This window comes from Pogona vitticeps, chromosome 14, assembly GCF_051106095.1.
Source record: "Pogona vitticeps strain Pit_001003342236 chromosome 14, PviZW2.1, whole genome shotgun sequence".
Taxonomy (NCBI): Eukaryota; Metazoa; Chordata; class Lepidosauria; order Squamata; family Agamidae; genus Pogona; species Pogona vitticeps.
The window spans coordinates 15,489,356-15,512,417 of record NC_135796.1 but is presented as its reverse complement, the minus strand read 5'-3'; the positions used below and the strand labels follow the sequence as shown (position 1 = coordinate 15,512,417).

The 23,062-nt window shown below is 43.9% G+C and overlaps 1 protein-coding gene across 1 annotated transcript; it reads left to right on the top strand.

Annotated features, from left to right (window-relative positions):
• The first annotated feature begins 527 nt into the window (after positions 1 to 527).
• On the top strand, positions 528 to 23,039 carry PIWIL1 (piwi like RNA-mediated gene silencing 1). Its single transcript, XM_078381729.1, has 21 exons — positions 528 to 665; positions 2,404 to 2,506; positions 3,277 to 3,394; positions 3,944 to 4,075; positions 5,179 to 5,393; positions 6,161 to 6,282; positions 6,825 to 6,905; positions 9,210 to 9,407; positions 10,181 to 10,292; positions 11,570 to 11,696; positions 12,809 to 12,926; positions 13,059 to 13,173; positions 13,288 to 13,475; positions 13,842 to 13,914; positions 15,400 to 15,600; positions 16,881 to 16,984; positions 17,434 to 17,504; positions 19,145 to 19,298; positions 19,892 to 20,017; positions 21,658 to 21,805; positions 22,643 to 23,039. Exons 2-21 carry the CDS (start codon positions 2,426 to 2,428, stop codon positions 22,757 to 22,759), a joined length of 2,601 nt encoding a protein of 866 aa, XP_078237855.1. The 5' UTR covers positions 528 to 665; positions 2,404 to 2,425; the 3' UTR covers positions 22,760 to 23,039.
• Positions 23,040 to 23,062: the final 23 nt, after the last annotated feature.

The window sequence follows — 23,062 nt, the reverse complement described above, 5'->3', positions numbered from 1 at the left end:
TTATAATGATGATTTATCATTATCTTGTGCTGATACAGGTAGGAAATACCGGTATCTAATATAAGGCAAGGAAGTGTGGCTTTTAACAATCGGGCACAAAATAAGATCAAATAAGTAATTCCATGAGGAGTTTTTCCCCAGACCGTGCTTGTAAATAAGATGGTACTACAAATACATTTTTATGCCTGTGTTTGTGAGTCAAGAGGACTATTATCATGTTTTTAAAAGCTGCTGTTTTGACTGCTTGCTAAAATAGTGGATTATTTGGTAGGGTTTTATAGCTGATTTTTTTAAAGAAATGCTGTTTTGTTGCTCTTGCCAAACTTACAGAAATAAAACTATATTTAAAGTAGGGCATTAAATAATTAAGAATATAAATAAGTATACCTTTTTTTTTTTAAACGAGCCAGTGTTTCTGCTCAGGTAAATGGATCTATAGGCGGGAGCGTATGTAAAGAAATAACATCTGTTGTGTATGTCTGTTTGCAGGTTAGTTCCTTTGAATTCAGTGGGCCTTTGTAGGATCAGTTTGAGGTTAACACCTTTTGTGCTCCAAACAAAAAAAAGGTGCAAGTTATTTGTGGGAGCTTCAAAACCACAGGTCTCTTTTTTTCAGCCACACGTTTGCAAAAACGAGGCTTAAGACTGTAAGTTTCTAAATTCAGGTATGGATGACGATGGTGATAATAATAAAAATAATGTTTTTATTAAGCTATAGTGTTACTAAAGCGGATAACTGCATTCGTAAGATGAAACATTGCTTATTGCTATGTGTTTACTTAATTAGTTTGTGGTCTGCTTGATAGAGCTAACCAGGGTGATTTAAATAAATTTGATTTTTAAAAAAAAATCATTGATTTTTATAATCCACCCTGTTGTTTAGTCATTTTACCGACCTTGGAAGGATAGAAGGCTGAGTCAACTTTGAGCCACCTACCTGGGATTGAACCCCCTGGTTGTGAGCATAGTTTAGGCTGCAGTACTGCAGTTTTAACCTCTGCGCCACGAGTATCTGCTGATTTACTTAGTCACTGGCTGAAAATACTAAATACTGTACTCCTGGGAGTGTGTTGCTTTATTTGCTACTGACCGTGGGCCCCCAAGAGAATTAAGAGCAGAAGTGGCTTGCAGGTTTACAGGAGAACTGTAACTTCTTGCTGCTGCTGACTAGTTGCTTTTGTGTGAACTAAGTAAAATTTATCAATTTCACCTATGGTTGTCACTAGGGCACAGGAATCCCATACTTGGGCAAACAAAGGGAGGGGGGGTCATCCCAAAAATCTATTGCACAGTTCAGTGGGGCTCACTTCTAAATGTCTTTCCGCCTTGGGCTCCTTTTCACAAGCTTCAGAGACCGCAGAGGGACTTCTAGCTGTGTCTTAATGGGACCAGAGGGTTTGTGAAAAGAAACCAAATGGGTTCTATATGGACTTCGTTGTTTTTGACAATTTTATGTGTTTTCCATGGGTTCTGTAAAGGTTAGGCTACAAACATGAATTGTAGTTTTAGACGAGGTACCCATGTTCGTCTGTGCAAGCACATTGGGCAAAATCAAAGCAACCAACCAAACAAAAAGACAAAAATGTGGCTCCTTAAAGTTTAAAATATAATAGATAATCTTTAAAATGGGACATGTTTTTGTCATTTTTGGTTAGGTTTCTTTGGATTTTGCCTAACAAATTGAGATGCTCTGGGTGATCTTAAGACAAGCAAACTTGAAGAAATACGATAGAAAAAGTTGTGTTTAAGATGAAATTGTATTGCTTAAAATGAAGAGGCAAACTGCAGCCTTCTGTGTTTCTTAGTGCTCACTTTAGTCTAACACGTGGTCAAGTATGTAGCAATGTAAGAACTTGCATCTTTAAATGAAATTTCAGTATTTTACCTACTACAGTATAAAGAGCATTTCTAACAATGTGAAAGAGCAAATAATTTACTACCAACTAAATCATTTCAGCAAATCCGATTTTTAAAAATAGTGCTACATAGAAGGTGAGCTCATTTAGATTTGGAGATGCTATTGACATCCTTGGAACCAAATCTGCTAATTTACTGCTATGGGAGATTTTAGGGCAAGCCAAGTATCACAGAGTAACAGCAGACCCTGGTGTAATGTGTGGAACAAGCCAGGGGATCCTGTTCAAACCGCACAGTATAAACCAACTGCTTCTCTTAGGTGTGTGCACTGCCATGCAGCTTGTGAATGACAGTCCAGGGATTTCTAGAATGTTGTCAGTCCTTTGGTTCTTAGTTTTCCAGGTGTTTTTTGCATTCAAAAGTGCTGTTGTTGGAATTGAGCCAAGGTGAATTGCTTTTAGTCTGCTGGATGCTTAATATTTCTTGATTAACTTTTATCTCAGGGAAGTTGGGGAAGTCAAAAGTCTTGTGGTTTTTGTTTCGTAGATATTTGGTTATACCAGAAGCCATGTCTGGTCGAGCCAGAGCCAGAGCAAGGGGCAGAGCCCGTAGTCTGGAGACTGGTCCACCTGCCGTGGGAGCAACTACTGTAAGTTTTAAAAGCTTTAGAGTTGAATGTGGCGTTGACTCATACTCAGTTTCTTATGTTCCTCAGATTCATTTAATACTTTTCCACAGCTAGCTAGTTGGAGCAATATATTTAGACCAAACAGCTTTTAAGCTTCCTGTATAAATATTTGAGATATCAGAATTTAACCATCAGTAGCTGTCTTTTGCCTCAATTTAGTTTTGTTAAGTTGTATTTTGTTCCATCCCGCTAAATGATTTATTGAAGAGTAGTACAATACTTATCAGTTTTTTGCTCCCTGGCATACTTGTGCATTTAAATCACATTTTCAAATTATACACCAGGTTGCTTTGTTCTGCTTTATTGCAGCTTAGAAACAACAAACATTTATTTCCCCCCCAAGACGTTTCTGATGGGTTCCAAAAGTAGTATGCTTGGTGAACTTGAAAATTAGAGCTGCTGCAGGAAGATGCATGATAATTTGCAACATACTTCTCCATCATCACGTCCCTTTTTCATTACTTGTTTTAAAACTCTTAACATAATAGAAGCAATATTGCTAATGCTGCATTTGAATCTTGTGTCTAAAACTTGCAGTGGCATAAAGTAGCTGGGATTTTGTTCCAGCCTTGCATTTTTCACTTAATGATTCTGCAAGGCAAATTAATTTTTAAAGAGCCTTTTCTTTTGCTTGCAGGCCCCTTGAATCTGAAAAAAATGTTTCTGCTGAGGCTTTATGATTTCTCCCATTTCCAGTGTTTTACCTGGCTGATCTTTACAAAATCTTCTAGGTTACACCAGCTGGTCATGGAGCTATGAAACCCCCAATACTTGAAGGAGAGCCGTCAGCAGGAGAGCCAGTGGGGCGTGGGCGTCAGAGAGGAGGGCCTGTGGCGCCAAGGCCAAAGGGTGAGGCAAGACAGCCCCATTGCTAAAAAGGCCAAATCCTTTCTATTTTCTGAAGTTATTGCAGCTAAGCGACTTTGCATTTATTGTTCAAGCATTTTCATTGTTTGTATTACAGAAGGAGAGTGTTGTTTTATGGAAGGAGGGTATTCGTATTGTTAAGTCTTGTCATACTCATGTGCCATCAAGTCAGTTTTGATTTAGGGTGACTTTTTTCAGGATTTTCCAGATAGAGAATACTAGGAAGTGGTTTCCTATTCCCTTCTTCTGGGGGGGGGGGTGCCCTGGGACTGTGCAGTTTGCCCAAGGCTACACAGGCTGGCTTTTCTCCCAGGAGGCTCAGTAGGGGAATTGAACTCCCAACCTCTGTCTCTGCAGCCAGAGACCTAAACCCCTGAGCTATCAGTGTAAGAGAAGGCCAATTCAGTGGTACATCTAGCTAGCTTGACGGAATTTGGGGCTTCTATTTAGCGGTGATGATAATCTGCTCATTTTTCTTTTGCTGCTGTATGATCAGGAAGTGTAAGTCACCCCTGTTTTCCCCCCCGCCAGCTGCAGAACTCCAGATTTCAGTGGGCATTCAGGAAATGACGCTGGGGGAGAGAGGCGGACGTCGCAGAGATTACCACGACCTTGGGGTCAATACTCGCCATTTGATGGAGCACGTGAAAGACTCCAAAACGGGTGTGTGAACTTCCCTAAAAAAGAACTTAATCTGTAAAAAAAAAAAAAAAAAGCACCAATAAATAAGAATATTGCATCTCTTTCAAATTTAGCTGCTCCTGTTTCATTTCCAAACCACTGTTTAGATTTCCAGGTGCTCAGTGGGGAGGAGGCCCAGTGAGAACCAAGGGAGCTTATTGGCAGGGCAAGCCACCTTAAGGAACTGGGGAGAAGGCAGAGAGCTTGACTTAATCCTCTCATCCTCTCTTCTGATTGGGAGTCCTCAATTAGGTGTGGGAGGCATCCAATACAGGTTGGTACTCCCACATTTCTCCACAGTGGTTGGGGTCATTAGACATGGTGGTGCTAAACTTCATTCAGTTCTTCCCCAAGACTGACCTCTCAGGCTTTTTTCCACTTAGTTTTTGGTCACGCATCATTTTCTCAGACAGATTTTTCTGCCCCCCTCCCCCCCCCCCGTTTTAAAAAGCATTGATTTCTCTTTAGCCTCGTTTCGTATTATTTTCTGTGGTGGAGAAAGATTTTCAAGTTTCTTTCTATCCCTATGGGCAAAGCAGCAAATAAAGCACCAGGTCCTTACAGGCGGTGCAGTTTCCCTCATGCTTCTCCAAACAAAGGGAATTTATGTGAATATTCTCATTTAAAATGCTGTGGAGTCCCCTAGGCCAGGCCTTTGCTGATACAACATTTTCCTGTGTAAACAGAAAAGGCCAGAGCCACACTGCTTCTGTGGATATCAGTGGGGTGGAAACTAGTTTTTAATCTCAGATTTTCCTACCAAACGGAGCTCATCTTGGGTTGAGTATTTTTCTCAAGGAGTTGAAAGGTGTTTTGTTGACTATGGGTTTTTTTTTTTTTGATTGGTTCTTTTCCTTTTGTGTTTGCATTACTGCATCTCACCAGGAGGTGGCGATATGGACCAGAGGATGTTGCTCTGGTAGAGGAGAGGGAGTCTACCCGTTGTTGGTGCCTCCATCAAACCCCTGTTGGAGGGAAACGTCAAAACACGTGTCCCCTGTTAATTCCATGAGTAATTCTAGTTGCAGGAATGCCTTCCCCATTCCAGCAGAGGTATTGAAATGCTGTCTATTAATATGCATCAGGTGTTTCGGGTTCTGTAATACGATTGACCACCAACCATTTTCGGCTGACATCACGCCCTCAGTGGGCCTTGTATCAGTACCACATAGACTACAGTCCACAAATGGAAGCCCGCCGTCTTCGGTCAGCTCTCCTTTTTCAGCATGAAGACCTCATTGGGAAGACACACGCCTTTGATGGGACCATCCTATTTTTGCCAAAGCGACTAGAACAAAAGGTACAAATTGTTTGTGTGCTAATTCTGCTGAAGCAGCCTGGCCGAAGATCTGCCCCAGTGATCCCTGGAATAGTTGAAGCGTTTGTGGATTGCTTTTGATTACCGTAGGCATACAGTACCTGCGGGGGATCAGTTCCAAGCCGTGCATGGTTGAGAGAGGGAGCACCTGGCCCAGTTTTGCAAAAGGACTGGTTTCTTGCCCTCCTCCTCGCAAGGGAGGCTTCTGTGAAACCGGAAACTACTGCTTCCCCTTTGCCCACCCCTGAACTTGCGGCTTCTCCATTTCACTGGAAACTACTTCCATTGGATATGCCATGAGTGCATTTTCATTAAGCCACCTGTATAGACCATAGTCTCTGGTTCCATCTAGAGGCCAGTCCTGGTAATACATCTTGGGAATGTCCATTTCTGGATTTTATTTTTAGGGGGCAGTGGATCAGTGAGACCAGGTGTACTGATCCTGCAGACACTGTATTCAGAATTTCTAAAGGAGGTGAGAATCTACCTTCCATACGTACCTGGGATGCATATCCCATCATCCCTCACTACTGGCTCATGGCAGCCATTTAGAAGCCAGTGTTCCAGAACTGTAATCTTAAGGCTGTGTCCTTTCACCTACGTTCTGTGATTCAAGATGTTCGAGCCCTTAAGTGTTGTGGCATGTTGTCTCTCCAGGGGATTGGGCCCGTGCTCCTGCAACTTTAAACATCTCGTGCTCATCAAATCTTTGTGCTTTTTAACAGTATAAATGCCATTAATTTTCTTAGGTCACTGAAGTTCTGAGCCAGAACCGTCAGGGACAGGTTGTGAAGATTACAATCACTTTAACTAACGAGCTACCACCTACGTCACCTACATGCTTGCAGTTCTACAACATTATTTTTAGAAGGTTGGCTTTTGAAATACAAAATTTATGTGAAATATATTAATGCTAGCAATGGGACTGCTGTGTTCTTGGCAGCTAATGGTTTGTAAGTTTAACTTGTAAACCACCCAGAGTCGTGTGTGCACTAATGGGGTGGTATACAAATCAAATAAATGTGTGTTCGTTTTCTTTGGTTAAGAGCCAGGGTTGTTCCCCCCCCCAACCAAGTGTATTGAATTTTCTGGGTGCTTTACTTTAAAAATCTTATGTCCAGGATGAAGAAGGGTGTCCTGGACCAACTTGGTATCGCTCTTAAATTATGAGGAGGGCGAGAAAAATAATTGTCTGTTGGAAGACCCTCCTGCCAGCTCTGTGGGGCTACAGAAAGGGGGGTCACTGAAGACTTCCATAAAGAATATGAAGCCCTCTTGGTTTTGGGGGGGGCGTCTCTGCTGATGTTTGGGTTTCCCTGGAAACCTATAGCAGAACTGTGATATGATTCGTCCACTGTGCTTATGCATTGGTAGCATGGTGTATTTATTGCACTGTTTTTCTTTCTTTCTTAGACTGTTGAGAATGTTGAGTTTGCAGCAAATTGGGCGCAATTACTACAACCCCAGTGACCCCATCAGCATTCCCAAACACAGGTAATAGAATAAGGTTCAACTTATTGTGGTATGCCTTGTAACATACATTCAGGTTAAGTGGCAAAAATATACTTTCTGTGTGTGAGATGCACAGTTTGGATAGCACCTGATTGTATACAGTAGGACTTCCCGTATCCGCAGGCGATAGCATCCAAGCGCCCCCACGGATGCTGAAAAACATGAATTATAGTGAACGGTATTTTAATGGCAAACGTTGTACATACTATGGCCTCTGGCTCCCTCTAGTAGCTAGTTCTGGTGATGATACCTAGAAATGTATTCCTCTAGTGGAGTGGAGGCAAACCTTTTTCGGCTCGAGTGCCCAAAATGAGGGGGTGGTGAAAAAAAAACCAGTGGCTGCTGTGGCGCCTGGAAGACCAGAACCAGAACTGGCAGTTTCAGGGGGAATCGTGGGGACGGACAGGAAGTTAAAAGGGGAATCATGGGGACAGATAGGAAGTTAAAGGGGGAATCATTGGGGCGGACAGGAAGTTAAAGAGGGAATCGGGGCGGGCAGGAAGTTAAAGGGGGAATCATGGGGACGGGCAGGAAATTAAGGGACCCAAAACAGGAAGAGAAAGGGAATCCCAGCTGCAGCCACTTCAAAAGGTTTACCGCATGCCAGCTGTGGCATGCGTGCCATAGGTTCGCCATCACTGCTCTAGTGAATACTGTGCATAACATGGTCCCTGGCTCCCTCTATTAGTCAGTTTTGGTAATGACAGAGTGGAAATATTTCTAGGGTTTTGCTTTTAATATGTTTAATATTTTCAGACTGGACAAGTGAGTCAACAGATACTGATCCCCCGGATAAGGGGGTCCTGCTCTATTTATATTTTAAGGAGCTTTGTCCTGAAGTGTGTTCCTTCAAAGCAGTGAGTGGTGGTGGCAATTCCAAACCCAAGCTCTGGGCTCAGTTGTGCTGGCCTTTGGGGTTCAGTTCATATGAGGGCTGAACTGGAAGCAAGTGCCCGCTCTGCACCTCAGCTTCTCATCTTTATGTACGGAGGAGCTTTTGTCTTGGGAGGTGTGAATGTGTGTCTGACTTTGCACATTGTAACACGCATCCTAAGGGCACATAGTAGCTTTGTTGATATAGTCACCCAGTTAGAGATGTTTGTGGAACCTCTCTTTATAAGGAGCAGTGACTAGAGATGGTAGAGCATTTCCCAAATGCATGGAGTGAGTTGTTTTTCACTTACCATTTCAGAGGAGTATTTCCGCAATCTGTGCTCTTAACAAGTGCATTAAAAATACAAGTGATGGTGTAAGTTTGCCTTCAATAACAAAGGTTTGTGTGTATGTTTCAGAAGAGTCCGGAACTGTTTAACAAATTGATGTTAACGGGAAGTAGACTTTTAGAGGGAATGATGAGTGGGATACTTAATTCTCAGTCTGCAGGAAGGAGCCATCAAGGAATGGGGGATCATCCCTTTCTTGGCCCAGTTGAAGCAGAGGAGCAAACTTACCACCTCTTAACAGCTCTGCAACCTCCTTGAAACTTTTTTCTTCTCTTGCCTTTGTCCAGAAAAGGTATCACTTCTCGCTGTCTTCTCTTTCGGCGCCTTTCAAATTTCTCATTTTCTTCTTGTTTCTCCCGGGTGGAAAAAAAGAGAGGCCTTCACTCTTCCTATACCTTCTCCCTTATATTCCTTTGAGGGCTTTTTGCTGTTGTTTTCCTTTCCCATTTGCCTCAGTGGGTGAATCTGTCCACGGTTCTCCTGAATCCTTATCCATCACACTTGCCCACCTGGTGTCTGATCTTAGTTCCATTGGGCGGGCGTAGCAGGTGCCTCATTCTCTGGGTCACCACACCAGCCCTGTGATCTTGCTTCCTGAGGTTTTGTGTGATGTGAAGTTGACCAGTGGACAGGTGTAGACTTGGGTAGTCTACATTATTTCCAGACTTGGGTTCTGCCAGCAATGTTTTGGGTGCCCTGCTTTAACGAAGATTTTTTTAGTTAACAAGATTAAGGATGAGGTTTTAGGGGAGATTGAGATCCAGCCAGCCAGTGACTGGCTTTACCACTTCTGTTGTGCCCCTCCTCTCTGCCTAGGCTAGGGAAGAGGCTGTGGGGCTCTTTTTAAGTTCACGCCTTCTGCCTGGACTGGACCAAGGAGGGGTTGAACCCATTCCTGGGGGTCTCCTCCTCTGCAGACCAGAATGGGCCTTCACGGAGGGAAGCCAGCGTCCCGTTTTGTGTGCAAGTTGCTTGCTGTAACGTTTCTTTTGGAGAGACACTCCCTTAAAAACAGCGGCTGATGATTGGAACATACACAGTGTGTTTCTCTACCCTTTAACAGGCTGATGATCTGGCCAGGGTTTACAACTTCCATTCTGCAGTATGAAACGAGCATTATGTTGTGTACAGACGTGAGCCACAAAGTGCTGAGAAGTGAAACTGTTCTGGACTTCATGTACTCTATGTACGAACAAATAGGAGAAGAGAGATTCAGAGAAACATGTGCTAAAGAACTGATTGGCCTGATTATTCTTACCAGGTAACTGCTTTGGTTTGCATTGTTCCTTCACAGTCTTGCTGGAGGCGATTGCTGTCTGATGTGAAGTGACGATTGATTCACACATAGATGGTGCAGACGGTTGCCCTCAGTAAAGGAGACCCTGGGTCTTGGGACTCCCCATAATAGTTTGAGCAGCTGGGGAGCTGCTTCCATGGTGGCATGTTCTGCATTCCGCCACTGTTTTTTTGAAACCTGCATACAGTGGTGCCTCGCTTGATGAGGATAATCCGAGCCATTGAAATCGCTGTCAAGCAAAATTAAAAAGCCCATTAGAATGCATTAGAAACAGGCTAATGCGTTCTAATGGGTGAAATACCTCATCGTAAATCGAAGATCCTCCATAGGGCGGCCATTTTCCGGTGCCTGTCTTGCGAAAAATGCCTCCTAAAAACAGCTGGGGGGGGGCGTTTTGAGAGCCGGCGGCCATTTTTAAAACCGCCAGTCGGCTGTTGAAAAATATCGTTTAGCGAAAATTCGGTTCCCGAAGCAGGGAACCGGTCATTGCTAAGTGAAAAAAACCCATTCAAACATAGTTTTGTGATCGCTTTTGCGATCGCAAAAACATCATTGTGAAGCGGATTCATCGTTAAACGGGGTAATCGTCAAGCGGGGCACGACTGTATTGTGTCTTGCGGCTTGATAGTTGGCTGATACAGAAGCATTTGGGTTAGTTCATAGTTTTGTGTTGAAATCGATAAGGATGTACCGGAGAGGAAGGCACTTTTAACGGGACGCTTTCAAAATTTGGGCAGGTATAACAACAAAACCTACCGGGTTGATGAAATTGATTGGGAATCCAGCCCCAAAGACACCTTCAAGAAAGCAGATGGCTCTGAGATTAGCTTCGTGGAGTACTACAAAATGGTGACTTCTGTTTTCTGTTCTAATTAGGCTTAGTAACCAGCAGGGTAGCTTTGATTTAGGTCCAAGTGGTTTTTTAAAAAATGGATTTTGGGGGATGACTTGAACTTATAAAATGGATTTTTAAAAATTTAAATTATGGTTAGAGATGGGCACAGACTGCCAGTTTATTTGTTTGTTTATTTATTTATTTGACTTGTATGCCACCCGCACTGTGCAAGAGTCTGTTTGGGGTTCGTAGTGCTTTGTTTACCACCAAACTCTTGTTGCGGCAGTAAAAGAGCTGCCAGGAACCCCCAAACCAGTGGGTTGTGCACATCTCTAACCATGATTTAAATCAATTTGATTTGGAAAAAAACATTGATTTTTATGTACTCTGGTAACTACCAGTCAAAGAAATGCCCTGGGAATGAAGACAGTGTCAACCACCACCACCACCACCCCGAAATAAGTTCATTATATATTATATGCACTGCCCTGTAGGCAAACTGAAATACTGTCCTGAGACTAAATGTGGATGATGGGTTGTTTTTGCAATCTCTCTGCTGGAGAGGCATGAACAAAAATTCACAGTATAATTCCAGAAAGTTCCCGCCTGTCCCGAGATTCATTCAGTGGGTTTGGGAAAAGTTTTATAGCCTTGTCCTATTGGCACTGACTGACGTCAATATTGCAGGGGTTGTGCCAGGATTGTGGATTCATCCTGGCTCCTTTTGAAGGCAAAGGCAGAGTTGATGCTCTGCTGCAGAGCCAAGGTCCCCTGAAGCCCTTATTTGTCTTTTATTAGCACAGAGAATTGCATTGCACTGCTTCAGGGTCTGCTGATGAACCAGAAGCAGGGGCAGTGCTGGGGGCAAGCCATGAACTTTGAAAAGTATCGGCAACACCTTATTCTGTTGTTCCCCCTCTGCTCCTGGTTCCTCTCTATGGTGGTGTTGTACGGAATGTTTTTCCTGTTTCTTGTGACCATTTATTTCCAGGTTTGGTATAATGCTAGGCTGGGCACTACATTAGCTTGCGTTCCAGAGTAGCTGCTTTTTTGATGGCTCTGTTTTGAACACTGCTCTTATGTTAAGTCACTAAGCATGACCCTGCAGTCCATCCAGTAGTTGAGTAGCTGCTTGAAGCTTTTTCTTTTTAAAGAGCTAGGATAGTGCAAAGCCTTCTGGCCTCTGTTGCGTGAAGCTCTGTCAGACCCTTTGTAGTTTTAAGATTTTGTAAAATAGGTACCATGTGTGCTGTGAGACTTCTGGAAGGATATTGTGTGCTTTTTAATGCAGCAATATAGCCAGGACATCACTGATTTGAATCAGCCAGTGTTAATTAGTCTGCCGAGAAAGAAGAGAGGCCCGAAAGGTGTCATTCAAGGGCCGATAGTCCTTATTCCTGAACTCTGCTATCTGACAGGTACGTTGTGCAAGAATGGGAAAAGAGCAGTTCTGCTTTAATTTATTGGGATTTGAAGTTCCTTTTGTAGCTGTCAGTACGGTCTCAAGTCACTCAATGACATGCTTCCCTAAAGAGTTCAGCGAAAACAGTTGTAAGCCTTGCACCTGTCATGGCTGGTGCTCCACTGAAGCGTGTGGGGCAGAGTAGTGAACGGGGCAGAACTGTTGAGGCAGGTTTCCATATTCCACAGAATCCCTTGACACAACCTGTAAGAGGTCTGCAAATACTTAGTTGGCTAATTTGGTTGAGTACATGGCTTTTAAAGAAGATTAATCTTTAAATTAGAAATCAACCAACAGTTTAAAAATAGTTTAAAATTAGTTTAAAAGCTAAAAATCAGCCAGTGGCTGTTACAATCAGAGCTAATGTAGGAATAATAAAATTTGACAAAATAGTTTTTTAATAAATCTATTGACACTTCAAGGGAAGCGATGTGACATCATGAAGCTTATCTGTGTTTTATAATCTCAATCTGACACCTGGCTAGTTGACTTTACTTTAAAGTTCTAGGGGAAAAAATAGGTTACTGCAGGATGGTGTGTAATGAAGATTTAGTCACAGCCAATTTCAGAGAAGGTGGAATGATCGAATGGTGCTATGTATCAATTCTTAAAAAAAAAAAAAAAACCCACTCCTCCAGACATTTTCGCCACCCTTCTAAGCTGGAGGGGAAAAGTGCATTGATTAGAAAATCTTCCTTTTGCAAATAAAACAGGCAAATTTCTATGCTTCTGGAAGCCCATCTGATGTGGACTCTTAGCAACCCACGCAGTTAGCAATAGCCATGAGGATCATGAGGTTGATGATGGTTAATGATGTGATGTTTGGAAGCTGCTGTGGGCACAGTTCACTGTAGAAAAGCAGTGTTGTAAATTGAAATAGATGTTGGGATGTTTTTAATCCTCAATTTTATGTATAGTCTTTGAATATGGTGTGTGAGGGTGTGGGGAACTGATTTTCTCAATAGTCTCCCTGAGTCTTGTCAGTGATGGGGTAACGGGAATGACATTCATTCATTTTAACTTGGTGTCTGGCTTTCTAGGTGTAAAACCACTTCCCGTGTTTTGTAGGGCTAACCGATAAGATGCGGAGTGATTTCAATGTCATGAAAGATCTGTCTGTTCACACAAGACTTCCGCCAGAACAAAGAGTGCGTGAAGTTGGGAGGCTTATAGAGTACATTAACAAGTACGTGATGCGGGTCAGGGGCGTTCCTGTTGTGTTCATCAAGTTGGTTATAAGAATGATGGGAGGAGGTGGTCGGTTGGATTACCAGCCTCGCCTAGAAGCTAACTGTCTTCTGTCTATGTCATGGAACAGAGATGATAACGTTCAGAAGGAACTTCGTGACTGGGGTTTAAGGTTTGAGCCCAATTTGCTTTCCTTCTCGGGACGAGTTGTTCAATCAGAAAGGATCCATCAAGGGGGGAAAACGGTAAGCAGCTAAGTGCGTTGACCTTCTGCAATAAGGAAAGGTGTTGCAGGAGCAGTGTTGAAAGCTGCCATGTAGTCTTGCTAGATGCTTATATTGGACTTTTCTTACTTCCAGTTTGACTACAACCCACAACTTGCCGACTGGTCTAGAGAAACCAGGGGAGCCAGTCTCATTAGCGTGAAGCCACTAAACAACTGGCTGTTGATATACACTCGTCGCAATTATGACGCTGCTAATGCCCTGGTCCAAAATCTATTCAAGGTGACTCCCGCCATGGGCATACAAATGAACAAAGCCATAATGTAAGTAGTGCAGAGATGAGGCTGCATTATCAGCTTGTGTAGGTAAAGTAGCAGATAAAATTTCTGCTTCTCATTTCTTTCAATGAATGGATTTTTTTAGGCAGTTCAATGTGCCGTAGCTAGGACAGCCAAGAATTCTTGTCTTATAGCGCTGTCATATTTATAGAAATATTACTGGGCTTAATAGGAATGTATCACTCAGGTCAGAGTTATGCAGTTTGGACCAAAGCTCTTATCATTTCCCATGTTTTGCTCAGGTAGAAGTGGATAGCCCCATGTTCCTTACCTTACCCTTTAATCTTGAGTTTTGTATATTGGAAAGGGGGCTGTATAAAAGGCAGCCAACTGTGTGGCTTTTGTTTTTAGGGTTGAAACAGAAGACAGAACAGAAGGCTACTTGAAAACCCTAAAGCAAAAGATTACCTCAGACACACAGATGGTACGTATTAAGCTGTGGGAAGGAACCATCCTGAAAATGGGGGTCATCCCATCACTGCCCCTGAAAGCCGTAGGACAGAATACCATAAGCTTTATTATAGACTGAATTATGGCGGTCCTTTTAGGTCCTTTCCATTCTTCTTCCTCTGCCTTTCCCCGGATAGGTTCCCTTCCTCTCTGTCTCTTCCTAGACTTTGCCTTGGTTTTCCATACTCTTCTCCTCCCTTCACTGCCACTCCTGTGGGATGAGCAACTGACAAGGCTGACAACCTGCAGGGACTTGAGGGCTCCAGCTCTTAGGCATGTTCCCAATGTCGCTGGTTCTCAAACTTGATCGCTTAGGTGGGTTGGTTGTAACAGAAAGTACTTGCAGCCTGAGAGGGATCCCAAACCAACCTGTTGAAATTCAGTAGTGCTCTGGAGTAGGGTGAGTACCCATCTTCCCGTGTCATTATCTTGTGATTACAAGTTTCAACTCATTGAAAGGAAAGATTAATATGTAAATACAGTAGGACTGCAATATCTTTGGGGATTAGATCCACCCCCCCCCAGAAACATACCTGTGGATGCCAAAAAAGTGGAAGTATAAAACTATACATTATGTGGTCTCTGACTCCCTTTAGTGGGTAGTTCTGGTAAATACACCCTGGAAATACATACAGTGGTGCCTCGCATTACGATGGCCCCCCCTTACGACGAAACTGCATTATGATCTTATTGCGATCGCAAAACAATGGTCTGAATAGGGTTTTTTCGCCTTGCGATGATCGGTTCCCTGCTTTGGGAACCGATTCTTCGCAAAACGACGATTTCCCTCCAACTGATCGGTGGTTTCAAAATGGCCGCCGGGTAAATAAAATGGCTCCCCGTTGTTTTCTGGGACGGATTCCTCGCTGCACAGGCACTGAAAATGGCCGCCCTATGGAGGATCTTTGCTGGACAGTGAGTTTCCAGCCCATTGGAACGCATTGAAGGGGTTTCAGTGCGTTTCAATGGGCTTTTTATTTTTGCATTACGACGTTTTCGTTCTACAGCGATTTCGCTGGAACGAATTAACGTCGTAATGCAAGACACCACTGTATAAGTACTTCTGAGGGGTTTTTTATTTAGTATTTTCAGGCAGTTGATATTCAGTGGATACTGATCCCATGGGTAGTGGGCCCTACTATATGTTACAACTCTGAAAGTAAAGATGGTAACATTTATTAAAGCACAGAAGTTGTGGTTTTCAAAGTGTAGTCACACCAATGGCTGGGAATAGGTGATTCCTTCAGAGTCTGTGACTGGAATGAAGTCCTGGGATGGTCAGGTAGCTGGGAATGGTCTCATTTTCGAACTTTGGTCTGTTCTTGTGGGATTGTCCTGCAGGGCGTAGACTGTACAGAGTCTAAAACAGAACCGGCTGAAGCAAGCTGAGGGGAGCACCCACGACTGACACATTTGGGTCCCGTCCTTGGTAAACTTGAAAGGTTTTTCTTTCTTCCAGGTGGTTTGTCTCCTGTCGAGTAACCGTAAAGACAAGTACGACGCAATCAAGAAATTTTTGTGCGTCGAATGCCCAATTCCCAGCCAGTGTGTGTTGGCTCGCACCTTAAGCAAGCCCCAGACGGTGATGGCCATCGCCACCAAAATCGCTCTGCAGATGAACTGCAAGATGGGCGGAGAGCTTTGGAGTGTGGAGATACCCGTAAGTTGTGCTGTTCTTCCTTTGGCTTCCTCTCGTTCATTGGGTGGCACTCTCATGTCAGTACTGACTGTGGTGAGCTGTTAGCAAACTCTTAGTCTTTATGCCACTACAAGTGCTCCTTCCGAGGTTACAAATGAGGAGACACCAACACACCCCCATGTGTGTGTGTGCAATTGGCACAAGAGCTGTTCCTTTCACATGAGAAGGTGGGTGACACACCTGCAGCCATGCCCTATCTATTTTTTGCCTTGACAAGGAGGCTCACTAAAGCTGGGTTGGGAATTATATGGGGGCTTGAAAAAGTCTGTCTTGACGTAGTTGGCTTTCCTGTAAGCACTTAATTGTAGACGGTAGTGTTTTTTATTTGATAGCATTCACTCTGCAGAATGCTGCTTTGCGTCTGCAGAATTATTTCTTGAAACCCTGACTTGTCCTAGTCCACATACCAGCTAAATAACTACAGAAGAATATCATAATGGGTTGAGGTGTATTGCCAGTGCCCGTAATAATATAAAATATTATTTAAAAGAACTATGCAAAAGATGACTGGCTTGGATAATAGTTGTATTAAAATGTCATTAGTTTATTTCCCCTCCCCAATAGTCATTTTCTTGAAGACAAACATTTCTATTCGCCATTGAGATGTCCTGCTGTTTGCGCAAGGTATTAATTCCTTGCCATTACAAAGACTTGCACGCATGTGAAAGAGAGTTTTCTGTAAGGCAGGTTACATTGTGTTGATGTGAAGATTGATCTGTGTCTCTTAACCGTAAGACATTTTAAGATACATTAAGACCTCCCTAATCCACAGGATCAGTATCTGCTGATTAACTTACCTACTGCCTGAAATAAATTTTAAAAAAGAAAAATAAATTAAAAGCTTCAGAAATATGTATATATATATTTTCAGAATGTTTACCAGAACTGGCCATTAGAGGGAGCCAGAGACTCGCAATGTATAACATTCAGTATTTCTGTGTTTTTCGGCACCCAGTGCGGGATTAACCCTCCCCCTGGAAAAAAAAATGGAAAGAAAATATAATGAGGAACAGGACAAATTTGCATACATATCCTGGATGGCAAATCCAATATGTAATACTGACTGATCTTACCTGTTGACAATGAGTTACAGGTTTGCTGATGTTAAAACATAATGTTTTGATTGCAAGACATGATTTTTACACGGATGGGAAAACTCATTTTGGATTTGTAAAGTGAAAATTGGAAAGTTTGTTTTTTGGACTTTGAAACTTGCTTTTTGTTTCTGTAATGCATTCAAGTTGAAAGGACTCATGATCGTGGGAATTGACTGTTACCATGACACTACGACTGGCCGGAAGTCCATTGCAGGATTTGTTGCCAGCATAAATCAAGGAATGACACGGTAAGAACTTGGAAGTTTTTAATAGTGTTTTTTTTTTTTTTCAGAGGGTAGTGTTTAAAATCTGATTCAAAGGCACACATATTTCATACGAGGCCTCTTGTGGATTTGCCATTTTCTTAAAATGGAAATGCAGTAGGAGTCCCCTGTCTGTGAGATCACTATCCACTGTTTCACTTATACACTGGCTGAAAATACACACACACACACACTCTCTCTCTCTCGCTCTCTACATATTTCCAGGGCGGGCTTACCAGAACTGAGGGAGCCAGAGACCATGCAGTGTATAGTTTCTGATACTTCTGCATTTTTTGGCATCCGTGGGGATGCTGGGAACCGATGCCCTGCAGATACTGCAGTCCTGGTGTGTGCGGTTGTTGTTGTACAGCAGACATGTGTCACCTTGAGAAAAGAGGTTTCTAAGCGAAAGCATTCTTGCTTCTTGTCAACAGTTGGTATTCACGCTGTGTTCTCCAGGACGTGGGACAAGAACTTGTAGATGGACTGAAAGTGTGCTTACAAGGTAATACTGTATTAGCACGCCAGATTTTCTGTGTTCTGTTTTTGGGTTCTATCCTGTGCTTAGTTACGGTATTGGAACTAAAGGGTAAGCTAGACATTAATCTCGTATGTTAAACATTCTACTTTTCATTTGTGTCACCATTTTAAAACGGTCTCTCAATATGAGACCTGTGTTTCTTTCTCATTGCAAATATGACATGAGAATCTTGCAGGCTTAATGTCTTCAGAGCAGTGTAAGCTACCCATGTCTACGTTGAAGCAGTTCAGCTAGTAGAAATTGAGTTTCAGAGTGATTTCTCTAAATTGGCGCTAATTGGGCCAACGGGAATGACATGGGAATTCCATTGCCTTCAGTGGGAGAAATGATCAGCAGCCTTCTGGCTTCAGGCATATAGGAGGTATCGTTTCCTTTTCCAGGCAGCCGAAGCTCAGTTACTACGTCATGTCTGAACGGAAACTTCTGTTTTTGCCATCCCCAAATCTGTCACAAACCAGGGTTGGTTCATGGAGAAACGCGAGCCAACCTGTGCTGGTTTGGCTGCAACATGAAGCTTTCACTGCTTGCTGCATTCTGGTGGTTCTGTCCTTCCTGTTGGCAGGGAGATCCCATGGGAACAATAAGCCAGAGCTCTTGGTAAACATGGCCTCTCCTGACTCAGAGCGCCACAGCTGGAGAGAAGTAAAGCAGACCAGTTGAGGGGAAGGGTGTAGGGGCTTGAAACTTGAAAGGCGGCAGTCTGTCAGAAATGGATTTATAAAAAGGAAGAAACTGAGCTTGGCGGTGGACAATATTGGTAATTATAGGCCCATCGCCGATGTTTCTTTCCTCAGCAAGTTAGTTGAGAGGGTGGTGGCCAATCAGCTGCAGGCTCTTCTGGGTGAAAGCAATGCCCTGGATCCGTTCCAGTTGGGCTTCAGGTCGTGCCATGTCACAGAAACCGCATTGGTCGCCCTGCTTGATGATCTATTGAGGGAGGCCGACGAGGGCAAAATGTGTCTGCTGTGGTCCTCCTCGATATCTCAGCCACCTTGTAATACCATCGGCCATGGTATTCTCCTGGGGAGGCTCTCTGAATTGGGAATCGGTGGCCTGGCTCCGTTCTTTCTTGGAGGACCATCCCCAGAGAGTGCAGATTGGAGAGAGTTTCTCGGCCCCGTGGAGCCTCAATTGTGGGATTATCTCTCCAATGCTGTTTAACATCTATATGAGGCAGCTGGGAGGAGTCATCGGGATGTGGGGCTTCGTGTCATCGGTACGCTGATGATACTCAGCTCTACATCTCCTTTTTTCCAACAACAGTGGATGCTGTTTTGTCCCTTGAGCGCTGCCTGGGGGCTGTTCAGCAGTCGATGCAGGTGAATGGACTGAGGCTGAGTCTGGGCAGGACGGAGGTCCTTTGGGTGGGTGTCCCCGTCCTCCAATCCCCGATTTTGGCACTCCCCTCTGCTGGTGCAGTGGTCCACGAGGTACAACTGTATTGGCAGTTGATTTTGTGTTGCAGTTTGGGTACTCGGGCTCAAAAAGGTTCACCATCACTGGTCTAGGCATTCCGGTGCTGGTGAACAAAAAGTCTCGGATACATAAAGGGGATCTTTTTTTTAAAGTATTACTAATTGGTTTGCTGGTCTTTTCTCATAAAGCTGCTTTAAGGACTTGGCATACAAACAACCACCACTTGCCGAGTCGGATAATCGTCTACCGTGATGGAGTTGGAGATGGTCAGCTGAAAACTTTGGTTGACTTTGAAGTCCCTCAATTCTTGGACTGCCTGAAATCGGTTGGGAAAGATTATAAGTGAGTCTGTAAGCTGACATTACTCCATGGCAGTGCGCCTTGACTCGAAGAGAGATAGCTTGACCTAATAACTTCTCCATCATTGAAGCAGATAGATTGTTGTCATTGATACCTCAAGAGGCGAGTCTTCTGAGTGTGTGGTGGAGATGAAGCTGTTGGAAGCACTGTGGCTCATGTACAATGTTAAGGTGGTGAAGAGTCTCCTAACCGCTTATCTTTGTGGGCAAGCGTGATGCTACTCAACTTTTAAAAGCGTCCAGAGGGTGGGACTATTCTAAGTAAAGAATTATTGGACAGATGAAGTCCTGGTACTGCTTTATGTAGAAATCTGGCTAAGACAGTCCTTTGTGGTTCCTAATCTTGCAGGAACAAGTAAAACTGGGCATTGGTTTAGAACGTCTAGACATCATTCTGCTTTCTGGAATTGCCAATTTCTTTTAAGTTCTTAACACTTCACCACCCTGATGGCTCGAAGTGGCAGAAGCCGATAACATAAATCCCACAGAAGCATTTTAAAGCTTTGGCAGAGTAGTGATAAGATCTTGTCTGTCATAGCAGTTCTGACACTAAACTTCTCCTGTGATCTTCTCAAGCCCTAAGCTCACCGTGATTGTGGTTAAAAAGCGTCTGAATAACAGATTCTTTGCTGACATTGGTGGAAGACTCCAGAATCCGCCCCCAGGCACAGTCATTGATACTGAAGTCACCCGTCCTGAGTGGTGAGTTACAAATGTAAATATATCTATACCTTGTGCAAACAAAAGATAAATAGGAGGTTCTAGGGTGGAAGCACAGCAGCATGAAAAATAAGCAGGACTGAACAACTTCTTAAAAGTACATTAGGACTCTTCTATCCGTGGGATCAGTATCTGCTGATTCACTTATCCACTGCCTTAAAATGGTACAGCGGTGCCTTGACTTACGAACGTCACAACATACGACCATTTCGAGTTACGACCAGCTCCGGCTGCAAAATTTTGCTTCGACTTGCGGCCGGAGCTTCCAGTTATGAACAGAAAAAAGCGGGGAATTCAAATTGCTAACCGTTGGTGGTGAAAAAGCTGCTTCTTTGTAGCACTTTCACCCCAGCAGTTAGTGTGGGATCGAAGGAGGCTTTGGACAGCCTGGCAAGGTGCTGCTTTCTACTTTTTAAAAACTATTGTGGGTGGGTTTTGCAGTGTGGTTTTGGGCTGGGTGGTGGGATTATGTTTCTGTGCTGTGATGGGTCTTGCACGGTTGTTTGCTTTTTGCTTTTTTCTCTCTCTCTCTCTCTATTGGGCCAGAATGGATTTGTCACGTTTCTGATGGGCCTTGCAGTGGTTTTTTTAAATTGATTGATTGATTGCGATTTTTCTCTTTGGCCGGAACGGATTAATTGCATTTCAGTACATTCCTGTGGGAAATGGTGCTTTGATTACGACCATTTCAAGTTACGACCAGAGTTCCAGAACCAATTAAGTTCGTAAGTCGAGGCACCACTGTAAATTAAAAAACCCAGAAGCACATATTTGTATGTATTTCCCCAGTGTATTTTCCAGAACAGGCACCTAGTGCTACGCATAGTCTTCACGAAACCTGCATTTCCCAGCCTCGGTGGGTGGGGCATGCAAACGAACTCTGCGGATAGCGCAGTCCTACTGTAGTGCTGTTGGGGTGCTCTTTTTAAGAGGAACAGCCGCTTTTCCAGCGGGCAAAGGTGACTGTATGCAGAATCCCCCCTCTCACCCTTGGTAAGCAGCACGAGCCTTCGCATTAGCTTTGCTTACAACCTGCGTGCAAACTCCCTGCTGAATTTCTGATCCTGCCTGCTGACGAGGAAGGACATTAGCTTTGTTTTCTTCCTTCACCCAACTGGGTCTTTATCCCTTTGCTACCCCACCCATTATAGCCTGACCAGAACACATTTGAGTGTGAGCTTTGGGGCCATCTACCTGTGCCTTTTAAGGAGCTTCCTTTTCTTGGAGAAGGAAGGCTGCGAAGTTCCCCGGCTCTTGTAACAGCCGTGCCTCTGCACGAAAGCCATGGTGGGACCGAGTTGCAGGCGCCGTGCGCAAAGCCTGCAAAGTCCTGGATCTAGTAGGGGCCAGATTAGGGGATTAGAGCATTTGTGTGGCAAGAAAACAATACGAAGGCCTCCGACAACAGGAAGAGCCCCCAAGGCTGTGAGTGTAGCTCTTGTGTCAGGCAGCCACACAGCAGGCAGAAGCCGTTCCTCGGTATGCTGGGCCCAGGCCAGGCTTAACTCCCTTTGCCTTAATTGGGCCAGGGGAATTTTGGGGATAGGGCATCATCCAGTTAGCCACAGTCCAGTTGCCTAAGGGGAGGGGCTGAGTTTACATTCCTGCATTTCCTCTTACAGGTACGACTTCTTCATTGTGAGCCAGTCTGTGAGAAATGGCACTGTCTCGCCAACTCACTACAATGTCATCTATGACAACAGTGGCCTGAAGCCCGACCACATGCAGCGGTTGACCTACAAGCTCTGCCACATGTACTACAACTGGCCAGTAAGTAAGCGACCTTCTTCTTGCTTAGATGGTCCTTCAAAGCCTAGGCGTGAGCGCTTCTCCCTGTGGGCTATTTTCCAGCCAGAACCAAACCAGTGTTTCCTGTTGCATTTGAACTGGCAAACTGTGGCTTCAACAAGCCCGCCAGATTGGAATTGGAAGCAGTGGCTTGAACCTTTTGAGTCTAGAGGATTTTGAAAGCCATGCTTGTTTGGAAGAGGGCTTTGGATGCAGCCAGTAAAAGTGGGGGGGGGGGGGGACTTCATCTGCCTGTTGACTGCTTTTGCACAGAAACCTCACCCAAGGATTTAATTTGCGGAATGGCATACATACAGGCCATGCAAAATTCCAATAAGCTGCCTGTATTTTTTTAAAAACGTTATTTCAGCCCTACAGTTTGACTCTTTAAAAAAATATGTTGTTTTGGAGTTGACCCTAGAGCGCAAGGCTCAGCAAATAAACTAAAACGCCTTCTGGCCCCCATTGGCTTTCCTTTTGGGGGACTGGCATGGCCCCTAGTGGCTCTTGGGGATCAGCCCCAGGTCCTTTTGCCTGCTCCTTAGTCTTGGTAAGGTCTCAGCAGACAGAAGGCAAGTTGGTGCTTGTAGACAAAAGCATTCCTAGCTTTTATCTTCTTCCGTGTGTGAGAGGAGACCCGAAAGGGATTCTGGGTGTGTTCCTGTTGAGATGATAACTGAAGGAGATGTGGACCATGCAGTCGAAAGGCTCCTACAGTATTTGTTCTCTGGAAACACGTAATCCGCAAATAACATGCTTGAGGCTTCCGTCCCCAGAAATGATGAATGAGCTGTTCCCTGTAACTTGTCTTCTCCTCAGGGCGTGATTAGAGTACCTGCTCCCTGCCAGTACGCCCATAAACTGGCTTTCCTGGTGGGCCAGAGCATTCATCGGGAACCGAACTTGGCCCTCTCCGAGAATCTGTATTACCTGTGATTCTAGGAGAAGATGATGGGAGTGAAAAATGATGGGAAGAGCGCTTGTGCTGCCTGGATTTTTCTGTAGATAACTTTGGAACGAATGCACCCGTGTTGGCTTTGTTGTGTTAATGCCATTTCGAGAATTTGTTTTATGTTGAGGGATTTCTTATTACCTGGTCGAGGTTATCAACTAGAAAATCTTTTTCTTTTTTCGGTTGGTAAAGGTAAACTAAATTTTGGAACACTTTTGTGTTGGTCCTGCTGGAAAATAAAGTTCTACATTGCCCTCCTTTCAATATAGTTCTTTTCTGTTAAAAGG

Coding starts and splice junctions, on each gene's coding strand:
- PIWIL1 (XM_078381729.1), top strand. CDS start 2,426: ATGTCTGGTCGAGCCAGAGCCAGAGCAAGGGGCAGAGCCCGTAGTCTG. Junction 11,697..12,808: donor TGAACTCTGCTATCTGACAG/GTACGTTGTGCA, acceptor CGTGTTTTGTAG/GGCTAACCGATAAGATGCGG. Junction 12,927..13,058: donor CTTATAGAGTACATTAACAA/GTACGTGATGCG, acceptor GTCATGGAACAG/AGATGATAACGTTCAGAAGG.